The 18,777-nt window shown below is 49.4% G+C and overlaps 8 protein-coding genes across 8 annotated transcripts; 6 read left to right on the top strand and 2 right to left on the bottom strand.

Annotated features, from left to right (window-relative positions):
- Positions 1-282: 282 nt before the first annotated feature.
- N7473_008665 (mitogen-activated protein kinase HOG1) lies at positions 283-1,691 on the top strand (the record flags this gene model as incomplete). The annotated part of the gene is made up of 7 exons (XM_057154605.1): positions 283-289; positions 314-477; positions 571-726; positions 785-1,141; positions 1,237-1,315; positions 1,383-1,566; positions 1,619-1,691. The coding sequence occupies 7 exons, from the start codon at positions 283-285 to the stop codon at positions 1,689-1,691; spliced, it is 1,020 nt and encodes a 339-aa protein (XP_057005735.1).
- Positions 1,692-3,829: 2,138 nt separating this feature from the next.
- Positions 3,830-4,228, top strand: N7473_008664 (uncharacterized protein; the record flags this gene model as incomplete). Its single annotated transcript, XM_057154604.1, has 1 exon — positions 3,830-4,228. The coding sequence occupies one exon, from the start codon at positions 3,830-3,832 to the stop codon at positions 4,226-4,228; it is 399 nt and encodes a 132-aa protein (XP_057005734.1).
- Positions 4,229-5,167: 939 nt separating this feature from the next.
- N7473_008663 (uncharacterized protein) lies at positions 5,168-6,864 on the top strand (the record flags this gene model as incomplete). The annotated part of the gene is made up of 2 exons (XM_057154603.1): positions 5,168-5,419; positions 5,488-6,864. The coding sequence occupies 2 exons, from the start codon at positions 5,168-5,170 to the stop codon at positions 6,862-6,864; spliced, it is 1,629 nt and encodes a 542-aa protein (XP_057005733.1).
- A 486-nt stretch (positions 6,865-7,350) lies between these two features.
- On the top strand, positions 7,351-8,529 carry N7473_008662 (uncharacterized protein; the record flags this gene model as incomplete). Its single annotated transcript, XM_057154602.1, has 1 exon — positions 7,351-8,529. The coding sequence occupies one exon, from the start codon at positions 7,351-7,353 to the stop codon at positions 8,527-8,529; it is 1,179 nt and encodes a 392-aa protein (XP_057005732.1).
- A 311-nt stretch (positions 8,530-8,840) lies between these two features.
- N7473_008661 (putative glycosyl hydrolase) lies at positions 8,841-11,582 on the bottom strand (the record flags this gene model as incomplete). The annotated part of the gene is made up of 2 exons (XM_057154601.1): positions 8,841-10,250; positions 10,305-11,582. 2 exons carry the CDS (start codon positions 11,580-11,582, stop codon positions 8,841-8,843), a joined length of 2,688 nt encoding a protein of 895 aa, XP_057005731.1.
- A 1,643-nt stretch (positions 11,583-13,225) lies between these two features.
- On the top strand, positions 13,226-14,712 carry N7473_008660 (glycoside hydrolase family 76 protein; the record flags this gene model as incomplete). Its single annotated transcript, XM_057154600.1, has 3 exons — positions 13,226-13,334; positions 13,385-14,088; positions 14,143-14,712. 3 exons carry the CDS (start codon positions 13,226-13,228, stop codon positions 14,710-14,712), a joined length of 1,383 nt encoding a protein of 460 aa, XP_057005730.1.
- Positions 14,713-15,204: 492 nt separating this feature from the next.
- Positions 15,205-16,431, top strand: N7473_008659 (zinc-dependent alcohol dehydrogenase; the record flags this gene model as incomplete). The annotated part of the gene is made up of 3 exons (XM_057154599.1): positions 15,205-15,325; positions 15,391-15,681; positions 15,740-16,431. 3 exons carry the CDS (start codon positions 15,205-15,207, stop codon positions 16,429-16,431), a joined length of 1,104 nt encoding a protein of 367 aa, XP_057005729.1.
- A 248-nt stretch (positions 16,432-16,679) lies between these two features.
- Positions 16,680-18,563, bottom strand: N7473_008658 (GMC family oxidoreductase; the record flags this gene model as incomplete). The annotated part of the gene is made up of 3 exons (XM_057154598.1): positions 16,680-16,760; positions 16,814-16,977; positions 17,027-18,563. The coding sequence occupies 3 exons, from the start codon at positions 18,561-18,563 to the stop codon at positions 16,680-16,682; spliced, it is 1,782 nt and encodes a 593-aa protein (XP_057005728.1).
- Between the last annotated feature and the right edge of the window lie 214 nt (positions 18,564-18,777).

The following is an 18,777-nucleotide window of genomic DNA, read 5'->3' as shown; positions in this document are numbered from 1 at the left end:
AGGAGGAATTTTCCTCAAATAAAGTTGTCCCTTGCTGATCTTGTCACTGGAACTTGGGCGGCAGCTGGATCAAGTTTATTAGAACACCGCACTGACTACTTAGCAAATCCTCTCTGGGCACACTTCCCCGAATATGGCACAATCTGTTCGGACTGAATTCCTAGATGGAGCTTTTTTGACGACAACAAGGTATTAAATCATTACTTTCTAAAGAGGATAAATGTGTTCTGATATCAGTTAGATATTCTTCAATACAGCCTCTGCAGAGTAGTGTGTCTGGGCATGTCTGGTAAATTGTTCTCTCATCTTTGAGGTTTGAAAGTTGAAACTGAAATCATTCCTCCAAGCTCTGCTCAAGACCGAAAAAACCATCGATTTGTCGAAATGCAAAAGTATCCAGAGCCATTCGCAACGGCAAGCATGGCTCGACAAATATTGAGAGAGGTCAAAATATTGAGACTCATGAAGCATGAAAATGTTCGTGCGGCAAGATAAATCCGTTTCCCCTAAAGTTTTCACTAACTGAATAGATTGTGGCTTTGGTTAATTGTTTCATCTCTCCTTCGCAAGACCTGTACGCTATTCCAGAAGATACACCTGAAGATCCAAAGCCTGACTAACTCTAGTTACCTCGTAACGGAACAAATGGAAATTGATCTTCAATCACTTTTGAGGTTAAAACCTATTCAAGGAGAGTTTGTCCAGTACTTTTTGTATCAGATAATGGTTCGTCTAACCCGCCCGCTCCTGCTTCCAATATATTTCATCGCTGATAAGGCTCTAGCGCGGACTTAAATATATTCATTCAGCCGATGTTGTGCATGGTGACCTGCAGCCATGCAATATCCTCCTGAATCGCAACTGCGACCTCAAAATCAAAGGATATGGGAAGCCGCGAGTTCATGGCCCTTGGATGAGTCGCTATGCTTGCACTCAATACTACACGGCTCCCGAAGTCATGTTGGCTGGCCAAGGATATGACGAGACCATTGATGTTTGGAGTGCAGGTTGTATGTTTGCCGAGTTATTGCAGGGAAAGGCCCTTTTCCCTGGTCTAAACGATATTCACCAATTTCATTTGATCACGGAGATGTTAGGCACGCCGTCAGAGACTGTCACGGAGAGGATGACCAGCGGAAATGTTTGTCTATCCTCTATATTATGTTGAAGCCACCACCTATGAATGGGATGGTTCACGAAGATAAATCAGTGGCCTCTGACATATCTGTGTGACAGGCTTCCAACTTCATTCAGTCACTTCCGAAACATGCAGGCCAACCGCTGTCAAACATCCTTCCCGGAATTGATCCAAAAGGTACACCTATTTTCTGCGCCCAGTAACTCTCTCTCGTTTTCGTAAGCCTGACTGCTAATGATATTAGCGACTGAGTTATTGGAGAATATGCTTGTTTTTGACCCACGAGAGAGAGTTACAGCATCCGAGGCTCTACATTTCGCCTATCTAGCCCCTTATCATGACCCTACTGATGAACCGGAGGCTGAAGAGAAATTCGATTGGACATTTAATACTGCAAACCATTCAGTTGACGTCTGGAAAGCGGAGTTGTATGACTACAGCCCCAATTGATGTCGAGTTCAAATGCTGATGATACGATAGGCAAGCCGAAATCCTCGACTATCATAGGGAAGAGACGTTGCGAGAAACCGTCCAACGATGGCTGAAGGGGTGAAACTGGCTATGGTTGACCGTCAACAATGCGCAACTAATTAGTTGCAATTTAATCTCGGTACTATATTATGGTATCAACCGTTTCGGATATAGACTCATCCTGTCTCTTTATTGGGCGGTTCTGCATCTTCCATATTGATTTGTTGGGACAGAGAACTATCTCCGAGACTCGGGCTTTCCCTATACGAATCCTCGATTGCATCGGTAGAGTAGGGACATAAGGACGTGAAATACCGTCCTGGTGTGGATGCACTTTTCCCGTTTGAATAGCGCCGTTGTCAAGTTACTCGATCAGTTGCGGAAACAGCGTAGTCGTCAGAGTCGAAATAGCTTTGTTCCTTCCAGTTGTTTAGTTAGTACGTGTCGTAACAGACTATATTCAAAGTACCTATAATTTTTGACTAAGCAAGCCTCCCATGTGACATCTTTCCGTGCTCGCCGAGGTGCCGTTTCTCACTCGCCACAGACAACAGGTTGAGAAATGGTGTCAGCACTTTTGCTTCGAAGCAGGACAAAGCACCTTGGAGTGTTGACATTCTGCCCAAGAAGCGATCGACGTGCCTCTTAAAAGCTGGCAATATCTCTCCTTTGTACCAATTATCGTTTTCAAAGTGGACATCCCAGTTCTATTTGCCACGATCCCATCGGGTGTAACCTCGAGAAAACAATGATATTCATCTCTATAGTAAGGAATAGCCCTCCCATATGAGTCTTCCACTTCATAATATTTCGATTCACACTCAATTTCGACTATTGGTAGACCATTGGCGGTGCGACCATTTGGACTCATAACTGTAAGTATTCTGGGGAGGCTTGGGCCTTTTCGTCGGGGCAGGAATCTTAACAAACCCGATTCTGAGGCGGTAAATGATATGAATAGTCGGCATGTGTGAATGGCTAGGTATTTTTTCGGCTTTCTCGTGAGCCGAACCGCTCCCGAGGCAACCGAGCCTGCATTCTACCCGAGTGATCTGGGAGACTGCCAGACTAGTTACGCTGTCAGGGAAGAGTCCACAGATGGAGAGGCGGCTTCTGGGTGATTGGCTTCCAGATGACATAAAAATTCCCTTCGCTTAATATTTCGTATAATAGCCCTGATTCGCAAACAATCTATCCATCCTTGTCCCTATACTCGATATCAACGCATCAATCTTCGCCTGATCTAATGCATCCTATACAGCACTAATACACACTTTGAAATAGGCCTAATTTGCTTCTGATCTTCCTATTTGCATCAGGTCTGGATATATAGGCACTTCCATTATATTCGGAGGAAATCATCTATGAGTTCGAACGTTTGTCACCCCCATGCCTTTTGACCTCCCTGTTCTCTTCTAAAAACAAAACACGAGGCGCTAATGTTCCAGTATGTTCGAGATAATAGGGGAGAAGAAGTGGAGTCGCCGGAAAAGCGTCAAGAAGGGGCAAGCACTGGATATTGAAGTGGCCCAAGCTCATCAACCACTAATTCACCTGGCAGAATATATACATAGAGGAAGATCATGATGGCGTGCAAAGATTGCTAGAAAAAAGCCATTTCAGATGCTCCTCTGTCACCTATTTATCGTGAGGCATAAATTGTGATCGCGCTTCATCAAAGCCTTCCACTGACCTGCCTGATGGTCAATCGACTCTTTTTCTTGGTTTGGAACTGATAGCGAAGAGTTACCCAATGTCTGTTTTTCCAACCTCAACGATTCAAGCGAGCTTGCCATGCAAGGAAGAGATCTCACTCTATCCGTTTTTTTCAGTTGAAGCTGTCAATTTATTGCCTCTCACACTCAGCCGCCCGTCAGCCTCGCTTTGTGCGGTTAGGCCATTCAATTATATCGTCACACGTGAGCTCCAAGGTATGGCGGCAGGATCAGACATCAAGAACCTTTTTTTTATTCCTGAGAACCCATATTGAGAGATATTTTCGCAGGAGCTGTAGACCTGAACCGCAATGGAGAATTTTAGCCAAGCCGAGTTCCCCAAAGACCCTTCGCCTTATTCAAGAATGGGATTGCTTTTCTTGCCGTCCGATGAAGTTTCCAGCGGCGAAGTGGCGCGTGCTCTGGAAGTCCCTCTACATCCTGAGCGCGGCGACCGAGACTTTCCCTGACATTCATACCAAGCGGTTGTACCAGTCGCTCACATATGACGACCGAGCTTGATGCGATGCTCCGCCAACAGGGCGCAGTTCAAACGAGTTGCGCATTCCGGATCTCATTAGAGCACCTTCACAATGAGCGGATCACAAAGGAAAAGTGGCGATTGCTACTCCCTACCGTGGAAGTCCAGCAGTTTCATAAAGCCTTGCACATCTTCTTCACCATAGCCCAAATGGCGGAGCACAGTCACCAGCGTCTACACGATATCGGCAACCCAAGTCTACGGATACTCAACCTCGGAAGAATACCAACCATGCGGCCGAACGGGCGTCAGAGGAGCCCGCTGATCTGCCTAACCAAGTGTGGTCTCGTGAATGGCTCGTTTGCCACAATTCGAGATATCTATCCTTTTACCACAGCCCACCGCGCCAAGCACTCCCAGTAGCGCTTCTCGTCGAAGTCGAGGGATACAAAAGCCCGATCTAGCGGTAGGAAGAACAACGCCGTCCGCTCTTGCCAATCCTACCCGTTTGCCGCGAGTTCAATATCGATAAGCAGCGATGTTCCTGCACGCAATTCCCTATTTCGATGGCCTATGCCATGATTCTTGCCGTGCAAGGCAAGTTTTGAGCGACGAAGCGGAGACGACTGCACTACACCAGCTATTATTCCTGTCCGAGAACAACTCGTACTTTATATGTCAGCTCAATACCAAATACCTACTATTTTCGCGGCTGTGGGAAATTGTACCCTGCAAAACGGCTGCATACAGCTCGTGGAGCTGCGATTCATGGTGCTTGGTTTCAGAAGTATTTCAATTCGTGCGAAGGACCTCCTTGACATCAATCAACGCACCCATGTTCCTCCTCAATATTAGTGTCATAAAGAAGTTAAAATCAAAAACACGCGAAAACCTATGGGGTCCATATGACATTGACAAATATTCTCTCCTTTAGCGGATCTTCTTGTGGATGTTTCCCAGACCGGCGTTTTATGTTAGCTTCCTCGGCCTAACAAGGCATCAATAGACCTTGTTTCCTCTTCTGAATAGATTGAAATTGTCATTTTCTCTTTCCGACTTTCTTGCGTAGTCGTAGTCCCACCATCAGTACAAATGCCGAAAACAGCAGTCCCAAATAGAAAAATCGACAGCGAAAATCCCAATGCTGAGTCAGTTTTGGTGGCTGAGGTGACCTAAAGCGGCCTTGGAAATTAGGACTCCACTTAGTTAAATGTCAATGCTTTGTTCACTTTGTTCACTTTGTTCAGACTAACTCCTCTCAGATTAGCTCCGTCCCATTGCCGAGTGGCTGTCGTCAGCCAAGGGCGTATACTTCGTGTACTTCGTATAAACATTCCAGGGCATCACCATATGTTCTTTCGCATGGCAATTGTGCTAGTTGCTGGCATTCTTGGGGACCTCCTATCTGCTTCACCCTTGGCACACTCCTCCTCATCTCCTTTGGCCCGCTCGGCCATTGTCGACCTCGGTTACTCCCGCTACCAAGGCATTGCACTAAGCAATGGCGTTGATGAGTACCTGGGTATGCGATATGCCAAACCTCCTCTGAACGAGCTGCGATTCCGGGGACCTCAGGATCCAGAGCAAACAGATGGAGTTGTGGATGCGACTGCGGTAAGCTTGCGACGTTCAGTGCCAATTGTCAAAAACTCTCCAGGACGAGCAAGACTAACAAGCAGCAGTTCGGACCCGTCTGTGTCGGCGTGGGTCAACGTACCAGTCAATCCCTAGGAGAGGACTGCTTGTTCGTTAATCTCTGGCGCCCGTCTAATGCGACGACTGACTCCAATCTTCCGGTGTGGTTGTTCATCCAAGGAGGTGGGTACGCGGACAACGCGAACTTCAACTTCAACGGTAGTCAAGTCGTCAAGCAATCAGGATACGACATTGTCTTTGTCAATTTCAACTATCGTGTCGGCGCCCTTGGGTTCCTGGCTAGTGGGGATATCCGCAAAGATGGTGACCTCAATGCCGGTCTGCTGGACCAGCGCAAGGTGCTCGCTTGGGTGCAGCAGCACATTCGTCAATTTGGCGGTGATCCTAACCATGTGGTGATTCACGGTGATTCGGCTGGAGCAGGCTCGGTCGCTCACCATCTCACTGCATACGACGGCCGCGACATGAATCTCTTTGTCGGCGCAGTGGCAGAATCAACTTTCTGGCCTACCCAGCGTACGGTCGCGGAGACGGAGTTCCAGTACGAGCGGTTTGCGCAGGACGTGGGCTGCGGCGGAGTGGACAATACTCTCGCCTGTCTGCGCTCGGTCGATATCATGACTATCATGAATTATGATATTGATAAGCCCTTCCCTGGTGGAAGTGACTCGCCGCCCCCATTGTGGTACTTCTTGCCAGTGGTGGACGGGACCTTAATCAAGGATGGCCTGTATAACTTGTTTTTACAAAACAAGTTCATCCATGTGCCTCTGATAGTCACCGACGATACCAACGAAGGCACTCCATTCGGATACAACGCATCCAGTCCCGAAGAGGTTGCCCAGTTCATGAAGAACAATTACCCAAGACTTAGCGATGAGGAGCTGAATGGGATCAACGAAGCCTATCCCGTGACAGATCCTCTCCCCAAGCACGCTCCATACTTCCCATCTGCGGCTCAGGCATACGGCGAGTCGACCTTCACCTGTCCCGGGAACCACATGGCATCCATGATGGCCCGATACTTCTCCTCCTATAAAGTCTGGAACTATCGGTTCAATGTTCACGACCCGGCAGAGACTGCCAACGGCATGGGGGTGCCTCATGTGTTTGAGTTGCCAGCCATCTTCGGGTTGGGAGACACCAATCAAGCGTCCGAGTCCTTCGCCAATGTCAACGCGAAGATCGTGCCCATCACGATGAACTATTATCTCAGCTTTATTATGGCGCTCGACCCCAATGTGTATAAATATGAGGAGGCGCCCGTCTGGAAAACCTGGGGCATTGGATATGGGCAACGACTGAAGATTCAGACGGGGTTGACTGAGATGGAACCAGTTCCTCAGGATCAGTTGGATCGATGTACGATGTGGAGAGGACTTTCCAAGTCCATGGAGCACTGATTGTAATCTTATTTTCTCATGCGTTGGCCCTTTCTTGCACTCGACGTGTCATGGTGACACCTTCATTTTGGTCGGCGTTGGATCGGTTATCATTGTATCTTTTTCTGATTGTATACTTCAAGATCACTGGATGAGTCCTGGCATGTAATCAGACTTTTCTGGTCTGGTCGGGCTATCATGTCCGAGTTATATTCGTCTTTGATCTCTAAGATTTCCCCAAGTGACTTGGCGCTTTTGTTCGGTCTGACCCGTGGTACATCCGGCCAGTCCCGCGTGTCATTCTGCTTTGTCTTCCACTCGCAAAGTGAGGGGTAGAAGACCTCGACAGCCACTGAGATGCGACTGGATTTATTCTTCCTTGAAATCTGGGGAAGCTCCACTGGCCCCACCTTTTGTCTCCTCGTCATGACCTGATTTCGCTACGAACACTTGAAGATGTGAATTATTTTGCCTGGTATATACTCATCACAGACCACCTCTGGCATAATGAAGCCACGTCCGCAACCTCCCGAATCGTCATTTCCCTCCCTCGCAGTCGAACTCGTCGAGCTCATCACGGGCCATTTAGAAGCTGATGGCTTACTAGAATTGCGTCTGACCTGTCGTGATCTGCAGAAGAAGACATTCCACCAGTTCGCGCGCCGCTTCTTTTCATCCATCAAGACAGATCTTTCCGAAGAAAGCCTCGGTCGCATCGATTCCCTTTCTCGTCATGAAGAACTACGACCATATGTCCATGGCCTGGCCTTTATGCTTCAAAATGGCGTTGGTCGCGGGTTAGCCTGGGACAGACATCCTTGGGGTCCCTTGTCAGCGCCTTTAGAGATCGAGGCGATCGCACGATTACGCGATAATCTAGTCGATAAGTTCACGAATTGTCGGTCGTTTTTCATCTTCTGTCGATATCCAGAGGGGCATCCCGATATGAATAGGGTCACCATCTCGGATGCGGTCGCGGTGTTCTTTGCGTTGGTTGTTGACGCGCAATTACCGGTGAAATCCTTCCATTTGATCTATGCAAATAAATACTCTCGCACATTGGTCATGGATATGCGCCGCATGCCGAAGCTGATATACCGACAGCCAGAGTTTAAAATGGTTTGGTCGAATTTGCGGAAATTATCTCTGGAGCAGTACCTGACCCTTGACAATGTCGGGTTTCTACTTGAACTTGTGCTGAGTGCGCCTAACCTCCAGACACTACTATTGAACCTCGGCTCCCATGATCTGGCTAGTGAGTTCATGCATGAGCTAGCGGAGACTGCTTCGTTCCCGCATTTGCAGGAACTGGCGTTGTTCAGAACTGCGGTGCAGGTCCCAGATCTGAAGAAACTACTTCACGGTCTGCGTGGGAATCTAACTGCGCTGACGCTTTATCATGTGTCCTTGACGCCGGATGAAGATTGGTTGTCTGTGCTGAAAGAGCTGGGTCAGAGCTTTGGCTCTTTGCAAAGCATCTCGCTGTATTATTTGTGGGCTACTGCTCCGACGAAGGAGTTGCTTTCGTTTCCGGATATTCATAAAGCACCGGAGCTTTGTGGTAAACCGAAGCAGCGACTGAACATGCTTTATTCGGAAAATCCTCAGAGTCCTACAGTTCTCGGGATTGAATACTCGGGTTCGAATATGCCTGATGTCTTGAGGTTGTTGCAGGCCACTACATGATTTTTGCGGATCCTCTGATTGGTGATTCCTACATTTGCGGATGACTACTTGACTACTTCATGGACTTGTTCTATATTGTATACAGGTGTTGAATTTGGAATTTGAGAATTGAGCTTTCTGGTCTGTATCTGATTTCATTCGTGGTGCATCAGCTAATGTCATTTATTAACCCAACATTCACTCTGCACATATTCCTCCAGCAAGCAACCAGCTATCTGTGAAAAATCACTCTGCTTCAAGTGCAGGATTTCAGTAAAATGTAGCAAGCCACATCACCCGCGTTCCAACATATCCAAACTCTTTCAGCAGTCCTACTTGGGACTCTTCAAACTCTGCTTCTTCACATTGCGACCAGACACCTCAATCACAGTCTGCTTAATATCCCCTTCAAAGCCAACCGACAACCGAAGCTTCTCATTAGGCCACAGTGTCACATAATTATCTGACCAGAAAACAGGCGTAACCTCTGCGCTATTCGAAGAATTGATCGCGTTCAAACGCAGGAACACGGCCGGGACCTTGGACTTGTTCTCCAGCTGGACGTCTGCGTACGTCCAGCCATCCTTGGTTTGGGCGTTAACCGTCTGCACTGTTGCTTTAACGGTCGCGGAAGGGAGGCTCTCTAGTTTTTTGTAGTCCGCGTAGTCGGTGACTGGGGTGGTGTACCAGGTTGATTCATCCCAATTGAGGACGTCGTTTTTGGGAGAGAGCCAGTACACGTTGCGGCTGATGTCTCGCTTTGCTTTGGTGTCGCGGAGGACGAGGCGTAAGAAGGCGATGTCCTGGATCTTGTCGATTCCGGTCACTTTTTGGAGTTCTTTGGACGAGTTCGGCACTGTGGTTGTCTTGACCTTGGTTCCGGAGATCGTCTTTCCATTTGCATCGATCAGATCAATGGAAACTTCTCGGTCGCCTTGTAGATCCAAGGAATGGTTGATCAACCACACATTTTCACTCTCATAGTCATACGCAACGTGCTCGAGGCGATTGCCAACCTTCGTGCCAAAGTATGCTCCTATGGGACTCAGATAATAGTCAAACAATTGCCAGTGGAGGTTTGGCCAGGCACTATTCAGCATCCAGTAAATGGATCCAGTTGCAGGTCGAGACGCGTTTTGTTTGGCTGAGTATGCCTCGTACTGCGCCCGAGTCGCTTCGTAATCGGCCATCTGACACTTCAAGACATAATCCTCGAGATCTGTTGCCTTTCCATAGCGACCGAAAAGAGCTTCGTTGTAGATTGAGCGATCAAAGAACTGGGAGTCATACCGTGACATATGGAAGAGGCTGGAATTAGGCTTCTTCCACATTGTGTCCAGATCACTGTCAGACATGAATTTCTTCAGACTGCCCATCTCGGGCGTCCCAACTCCTGCTCCAAGCTCGGAACCGAACCCGAATGCGGCTCCTTCCTGGTCGCCATACCAGTAGTTTGGAGGAACCCAGTCATATGGCCCGTCCATCTTCATTCCAGATGGACCCAGAGCTTTGGGGTAACCACGTTTACTGGCAGATGCGATGATGGGATTTTTCCAGTCCATAGCTTTCATGGCATCTAGATAGACTTCCGTGGCCCGGTCGTTCGGCCAATAGTCGGAGCCCACGAGGAATCCCAGCATAGAAGGATGCGCTTGCATCATCTCTGCTTCGTGGAGCATTGCGGCTTGGGCAATGGGGTAGTCTGATTTCCCCCACTTGACACCCTGGGCATCGTTATTGTACTGTGATCCGGTTAGTTGTTTTTCATGATACAGAACTGCGACAGGAGATCTTACCTCCCAACCCTCCCATTTGTCACAGCATTCCCAGCCAGCAAGAACCATCATACCCATTCGGTCAGCAAGCTCATACAGCTCTGGATGCTCCTGCTTGCCCTCAAGACGAACAGTGTTCAGCCCCATATCAAGCATGTACTGGAAGATCTTCTCCACACGCCCCTCATCAAACCGCATAAACATATCAGGTCCGTAGCCGGCGCCCATTACTTGGAATTGCTGGCCATTCACGACGAATGCGGTATCATTGTGTTGATTCACATAGGATGACACTTGCCGGATACCAAATTGTTGGGCTTGAGTCTTGTCCGAGATTGTCATAGTTTTGTTATGAAGAAGCAAGTTGGCTTGGACTGTGTAGAGTGGCTGCGCACCCCAGCGGGCAGGCCACCAAATTGAGGCATTCTCGACTGAGACCTCAACTGAGACTGTTCTGCTCTCGCCAGGCTTGAGTTCGACCGATCGAAGGATAGGGCCAGCTTTGGACCCGGTCGGTGGGATGATGGTGCCATTCACTGACACTTGGACAGTGTTTTGTGAATGATTGACCAGATCAGTCTTCAGCGTGACGTTCACCTTCTGGTTCTGGCCAGGCTTTGTGAAATCAGTGATGACTCGGAAAGGCGACATTGAAGCAGGACCTGTCTGAGAAATCTCCACATTTCGCCACACGCCCGTGCCGTTATCTGAAGGATAGGGGTTCCAGTCTACGAAGCCCAAGGCGAAATCTCGTAGATAATTCGTTGGATAGGCTCTGATGAGCAGACAGTTTGTTCCATCATGAACATGGTCGGTCAAATTGTACTTATGACCGCCATACGACCCCTGCTGCTCATCGCTGGTTGCGATCCGCTCACCATTCACGTAGATCTCGGCTTTCGAGGTGATCCCGTGGGTGTGCAATGTAAAGTACTGGTTGTCGCTCGGGTTGAGTGTAAATTCCTCCCGGTACAGCCATGGAGAACGGAAAATAGTCTCCGAGGCCAGTTGGTTCAAGTTGTCTGAATAGAATAACTCCGTATCGTCGAACACGCCAGCTTGGAGCAGGCCGGCCATAACGGTTCCACGCGGCCCGACACGATGCCAAGTAGACACATCCACACCGGGCTGGGACAAGCGAGGCATATCGTTTGGGGCGTGAATACTGGACTGGAGACTCCATCCTGGGATGACGGTGATATCACCGGGGGATGAAACCAGAGGTGGTGGGTTGTTGCTGGCTGCGTGTACCCCAGCCAGGCCCACGAACAGGGCGCTCAATGCTTGGGACAGATTCATATGTAGGTTTCTTGTTCTTACGGTTCAAGGCCGATAGAGATAGCCTTGGTGTTCTACCATTCAGTTAGGATCTTCTCGGGATAAATACTGTTGTTGATCACGGCTATCGCGTGTCACCAGAGGAGGGTGAAGTTGCATCGTGAGCGACCGGTTGAACGAGGGGTTTCTACAACCGTGGCAGATGGGATGTCTGATTTGCATCATTTACTGCAGGGAATTCCTCAGTCTGGACTAGTTCCTCTCGGTGATTCCGGGGAACCGTGAATTTCTCCGGTTGAATCTGGCGATGGGCGAGCAAATTCCAAACAAGGCGAAGGGTTCATCAGCACTAAGACTGTCTGGTGTCTTGGCAGGGGAATCAGGTCGGTAAAGTATCTTTCGGGGTGTCGGACCTTGATATGGCACCGATGAACAGATTAGAAAGGCTTAGTAGCGTGGAGGTAAAGCTTCTCCGGTCATGGGTCTCGCTTTGGCGTCGGAGATGGATACTGGTGAAGAATACTGTTGATGGATCGGAAGTTTGTACTTAATAGGTACTGGAAAACGAGAAACAAATATTTCTCCATTTTGGGAAGCCGCCCAGGTCGACCAATGACTTGGATTCTTCCACGTCTATAATCATACGTCTTTATACGCTTAAACAGAGTACATGTCCATATTTTTTTAATCGGCATGCGACATAGCCGCAGTTAAAGCAAATGTGAAGGAGGTTTCAAGTTGGGATGATTGCCTGAAGATTGAATAGATTACTTCTGCCTGAATATCAAGGTGTCAATTATCCTGGCACCACCCACTTAAAGATCCCAGATGGATCCTTTGACCTCCTTCCTCACTTTGCACTCGGGCTCAGCATTCACCTCGCATGATAGAGGGCAAGGGCTACTGGAGCTTCCTCTGCCTTATTTTATCTTTGCCTCTCTTCAAATTGTAGCAAAGGGGCGGGGCCCGACCATTCTCCCCTTCCCGGAAAGGGATAGACGCCCAGGCCATGACGAACACGGGAATGCGGCCATTGTTGCATCACTGCTCGCTTGCGGTCAGAGCCCATGAGATAATCGACTCCATCGCATCAAGTATTGTCCATCATGATTGGATTTATTCTAGCCATTGTTCCTATCGATTGTATCGCAGCGATTGACAGCTCGCTGCCCGCATTCCACGCAGATCCGCATCGTGGAGCAGAGCGACCTAGAACCATGGAAGCCACGATACAATGACAGCTTTGGGGTTGCAGTAGTCCCTCTTCTTGAACCACTTCCGGGCATCGTGACAATGGCCTCCAGGGGAGTTCCTCGTGCGGCTTACTGTGAGACACAGGGGTCTTTTTCCCCTGGGCAAGGGTGCCACGATGATTCGAGGGATAAAGGCGTTGTTACCATGCCAGCACTCCTAGCACCTGTGGAATGTGATCGTCTTGATCCACGCGTGGCTTCTTCTCATTGTGACTGACGTTGCGCTCGTTTCTACCTTCACGTCCTTCTTCTTTGCATGTTATTTTACATGCAGAAGTTAGATTGCCGTCGCCCACGGCTTGCATTGAGTCTCGATCGCATTCTTCTAACGAACAAAGGTTGAAAAGCTTCTTCGCGTATCGGGGGCGATTCTTCCACCTCGACTCTTCATCGATCGCAAAGCAGCCCATCATGAGAGTGGCCGGCCACTCAACTCGACCCTCATGGGCGAGTCTCTTGACAATCGGCCTAGCTGGAATAGGAACCGTCAACGCTGTTGATATGGATATCGAAGATGCAGGTGAGATTTCCATGCCCAACTCCTCGGTCTATCAAGCTAACTGGTGTTAGACTCTATCAAGAAAGCAGCGAAGGAAATTGCGACAAACATGATGACCTACTATACTGGAATGAACCCTGGCGACAACCCAGGTAATTTGCCAGATCCATACTACTGGTGGGAGGCGGGCGCGATGTTCAATGTCTTGATCGATTACTGGTTCTACACTGGGGACGACACCTGGAACGACATCACCATGCAGGGTATGCTTTGGCAAGCCGGCGATAATGCGGCTTTCATGCCCAACAATCAATCCAAAACGGAGGGAAACGACGATCAAGCGTTTTGGGGATTTGCAGCAATGTCAGCTGCTGAGCGAAACTTCCCTAATCCCCCAGATGGTAAACCCCAATGGCTGGAGATGGCTCAGGCTGTCTTTAATACCCAGGCCCCACGTTGGGACCCTTCGACATGTGGGGGTGGACTGCGCTGGCAGATCTTTACTTGGAACAACGGTTATAACTACAAAAATACCATCTCGACTGGTGGTTTCTTCAACCTCGCTTCCCGACTTGCCAAATACACCGGCAATCAGACATATTCCGACTGGGCAGAGAAGGCGTGGGACTGGATATCTGACGTCGGTTTCATGACAAATGACTATCATTTCTGGGACGGAGCCAGTGATTTGAGCGATTGTCAAGACATGAACGAGATTGAGTGGACCTACAATAGCGGGGTTTTCTTGCTCGGCGCAGCCAACATGTACAATGTGGTATGTACTTCTCAACGGTGTTGCAAATTGAGAAGTGAACCTGACTTTCAACAGACCGAAGACCCCAAATGGAAAGAGCGAGTGCAAAAGATCCTCGACTCGGGCGATTTATTCTTCGCCAAGACGCCACCGAATGTGATGTATGAGCGTGCTTGCGAAACGGTGAATACGTGCATGGTCGACCAGCGATCCTTCAAGGGCTATCTCGCTCGATGGATGGCTGCCACCACTCAAATGGCCCCGTTTACCCACGATCAGATCATGCCGAAGTTAAAGGCATCTGCACAAGCAGCTGCCAAGACCTGCACGGGAGGCGAGCAGGGGACTACTTGCGGCCTAAAATGGACCGATCAAGCGTGGGATCACACCAAGGATTTCGGTCAGCAAATGGCGGCCCTGGAAGTTGTTCAGGCCAACCTTATCAATCGCGTTGCTCCGCCAGTGACCAGCGATAATGGTGGTACTAGCAAGGGAAATCCAAATGCTGGCGGGAAGACACCGCAGTCGAAGCCAGAGGCTCTAACATACAAGATCACTACTGCAGACAGAGCCGGTGCGGGTATTCTGACTGCAATGATGATGGTTACACTTGCTGGATCATGCAGTTGGCTGATTTGGGACTAGATATCATTCTTTTCGTTCGTCCGCTTTCTTGTGCAATGTACTCGCGTTTGAACTTGTTGATTCGATTCATTGGTTTCGGCGTGGAATGGAGTTCTGTGAATAATTTGACGGCTTGATACATACCAAATTTGATTTTCATTTCCTCTTGACTTCAATTCCGGGTTTAGCCATCACTGAATCATCTTCTATCTTCTTGGTCGATGTCAGGACATGCTAACAACGGAACATTGCCGGGTCTGTGGATTGAATAAGTCGGATATACGGGATTATCCTTCCCCACATTTCCCCCCTCCCCGGAAGAAGAGGGGAACCAAGGCAGCAACAACACCATGATGATAGGATTTCAGAATAAAGAGGGGTTTGTGGCATAGCGGGGGTTTTCCGCAGCCGCGTTCCTCGGTGTCTGGCCGGCTATGGTCGAGGATACATATATACCGAGAGTCTTGGTGCAACGGAGATGGAAACACACAAAGACTTGCCTGAGCAGTCGCTATGGGTTCAGTAACGGAGACGCAGCACTATGACATTCCTACCCACTGTAAAGCGGGCGTCGTTGTCAATGAGGGACCGGGCTTTCACGTCGAGGTACAAATGGTACCTGTTCCCGAGCCAGGTATGGGGTACACGTGCAGATCTAGCCATCGTCAAAGCTAACGGACCGACCTTGTTGTCATCTAGGACCCGACGATATCTTGATTCGACTCAACTTCACGGGACTCTGCTCATCGGATATCCATATGATGCAGGGCGACTTGGGTAATCCTCCCATGTCTTTCTTCGGCGTTCGGTCCCCGGGTCATGAAGGGGCTGGAATTGTTGTCAAAGTCGGCGCGAATGTGAAGAACTTTAAGCTTGGTGATAGAGCCGGGATTAAGCCACTCACTGATACGTGTGGATCTTGCCATTTGTGCTGGGATGATAAGGAGACATACTGCAAGACGGCGATTCATACTGGTTTGATGACTGCTGGTGAGTTCGAAGACCGTATAGAATCTCGGTGTTCAGTGAAATCTCACATCCAGGCAAGGTACATACCAGCAATATCTAGTTTCTCCCGCACGATACGCATCGCCAATCCCCGATGGTGTCCCTGATGAAATCGCCGCACCGATTATGTGCAGCGCAAGCACAATCTACCGGTCGCTCCTTGAATCCAATCTAAAATCAGGATCTTGGGTAGTATTCCCCGGTGGCGGAGGTGGTGTCGGTATCCAAGGCGTACAACTAGCCAAGGCCATGGGCATGCGTCCCATCGTCGTGGACACCGGAAATGAGAAACGCGACCTATCAATCAAAATGGGCGCAGAGGCATTCGTCGATTTCAAGGAGGAAGAGGATCCTGCTAAGGCTGTTATCAAGGTCGCGGATGGAATTGGTGTGCACGGCGTCTTTGTAACGGCTCCAGCTGCGTATAAGACGGCGGTTACGTTTGTTGGTGATCGGGTTGGATCTATGGTGATGTGTATTGGACTTCCTGCGGTTGGGTCTGTAGTTCTGGGAACGGATCCTTGCGAGTATATTTTCAAGAATCTTAGCATCAAGGGGACCTTGGTGGGTAGTCGGAGGGATACTGCGGTGGCTTTGGATTTTGCTCGACGTGGGATGCTTCAACAGATTAGTGAGGTGTACCCACTGAATAGGCTTCCTGAGGCGGTTGAAAAGCTCCGTAAGGGGCAGGTTGCGGGGCGAATTGTGGTCAATTTCAATTGGGAAGAGTGATTGCTGTTTGTGCATTGTGTTGATGGATCGGGGAGATCGGAGTCTGTTTTTGTACATAGTGGGATAAGCGAGAGTGGCCAATGATTGAAGTGTACACATGTCATTTGGTTATTTTGTCGTTTAATTGAACGCCGGATAATGAATTGAATCTATACAAATCTCAAACTGAAGAGCAATAAAGATAAGTACAATCTAATATGCACACCTCTAGTTCAGCGCGACTAGGGTTTTCTCAGTACCGGAAATGTTTACAATCTGCTGGAGACAAAGTAGGGGATACCCTGGGTTTCGTAGAGATCCTTGTGGGCAGCCTTGATAATATCCGCACCCTATAGTCATCGTCAGACCTTGTCATATATTCATTTGCAGGGTTATGGCCTACCTTTTCGCCAATCATGTAGACGGAGTTCTGGATACGACAGTCAGGAATGACTGGCATGACGGAAGCATCGGCGATTCTCAGGTTTCGAATTCCGTGGACTCGGAGCTTCGAGTCAACCACACCCTGATGGATGCTCTTTGAAAGACGGGCAGTACCGCAAGGGTCTTGGCAGTATGTTAGCGATGTTCCGAGTTAAAAGACAAGTATACTTACGGAATCCAGTCTGGCTGCGGTCCAGAACAGCGCGCTTCATCTCATCATCGGAGTGCAGAGGCATCTTCCAGGGGTACTCGCCAAGGACGATGTCCTTGAAGCCAGCGCCGTTGGTCAGAACATCGTATGTCCATCGCACACCCTCGCGCATGGCGAGAATGTCCAAGTCATTGGCGAAGAAGTTGAGGTTGATGTTGGCCTGAACCTGAGGGTTTGCACTGTTCAGAGTAACCTCACCCTCAGACAAAGGCCGGAGGAGGTCGACAATGACAGTCATGTAGTTGCCCTTGTCAGGCATGGGGTAGTGCCACTGGAAGGCCGTGCTGAAAGCACCAACAAAGTCCAGCTCGAAGTGAGGCTGGCCAGCGGGTCCGAAGGGATCCAGACCACCGTTGGCAGCCTTAGCTTCACGGTAGGCGGGGTACTTCTCCAAGCGCTCATCAATGCGAGGGAATCCAACCAGCTCCAGCAGTCCGGAGCTAACCGGACCAGTCTTGTCGCGCTTGTAAGCGGCAACAGCCGCGTCGTTCAAGGGACCAGCACGGAGCAGATGGTCATCGAGACCGAATCCGTCCTTGATTTGGAGGACGAAAGGCACGATGGGGTGATCCAAAAGATGCTGGCCAACGTGGCGAGAGTCGACGACGGGGGTGATTCCGTGCTTGGCGAGCTCATCAGCGGGGCCGACACCACTGAGCATAAGAAGCTTGGGGGTCTCGAAGACACCCTGAGACAGGATAACCTCGCGGCTTGCATAGACGCTAATCTCGGTGTTGGAGGCTTCACTGATGACAGTGACACCAGAGCAGACCTTTGTGGCTGGGTCAATGATCAGGCTCTTAGACTGAACACCGTACAAGATGGTCACATTCGGCTTGTTCTTCAAGTACAGGAAGCTGCCCTGGCGCTCACCCTGGTAGATGGTGTCCACGCAGTGGGTCAAGCCTCGCATCTCGCCGGAGTAGATATCCTCGGTGAGGACTTCTCCCTTTGACACCCAAGCCTGGGTGAGAGCATCGCGGAATGGCTGCATCTCTGGCACTAGTTCGGCATGAGAGATATGCACAGGACCGCCGGTTCCGATCTTGCTCAGCTCAGTCGGGTACAGCTTCTCATCGTCGTGGTAGGTTGCACATTTGCGGAGGTACTCCACACAGTTATCCCAAGTCCAGTCCCGACCTCCAAAGTCTTCCCAGTCGTCAAAGGTGGGCTTGGAACCGGGAATCCAGGTGAAGTAGTTGGCACATGAACTACCACCGAGAGCCTTTCCACGGGTGTTGGGCTTTTCAATTCGCTCGTAGTCGTCACGCTTGATCATGGTGGTCTTGTAGGCCCAGTCGTACTTGCTTCCACGGAGGTTGAAAGCCTTGGATGGTGTGGTGATTTCATCGATCTGGTCGGGATTGGGGATACCAGCCTCCACTACCAGAATGCGAACGTTGGGGTTTTCGGCGAGGCGACCAGCGACGGCATTGCCAGCGGTACCACCGCCGACGATGATGAAGTCGTACTCGGAGCCGTTAGATACCATAGCCATGATGGGAGGTGTAGTTGATGTTTTGAAAGATAATGGTTAATTGAAAATGATCTTGATAATGATCTTGATAATGATCTTGTTCCAATTCTTTGGAATTGTTGATGGGGAAAATATGTCGAGCTGGAAAACCAGTCATCTTTATATCCTTTGAATAGTTTCATGTTTGCGATATATTCAATAATATTGACCTTGCCGGCATCCGAGACAGAGCATG

The sequence above is a fragment of the Penicillium subrubescens genome, assembly GCF_028828155.1.
Source record: "Penicillium subrubescens strain IBT 31985 chromosome Unknown utg000006l_segment0_segment0, whole genome shotgun sequence".
In the NCBI taxonomy this organism is placed as follows: Eukaryota; Fungi; Ascomycota; class Eurotiomycetes; order Eurotiales; family Aspergillaceae; genus Penicillium; species Penicillium subrubescens.
This window is presented reverse-complemented; position numbering and strand designations above follow the sequence as displayed.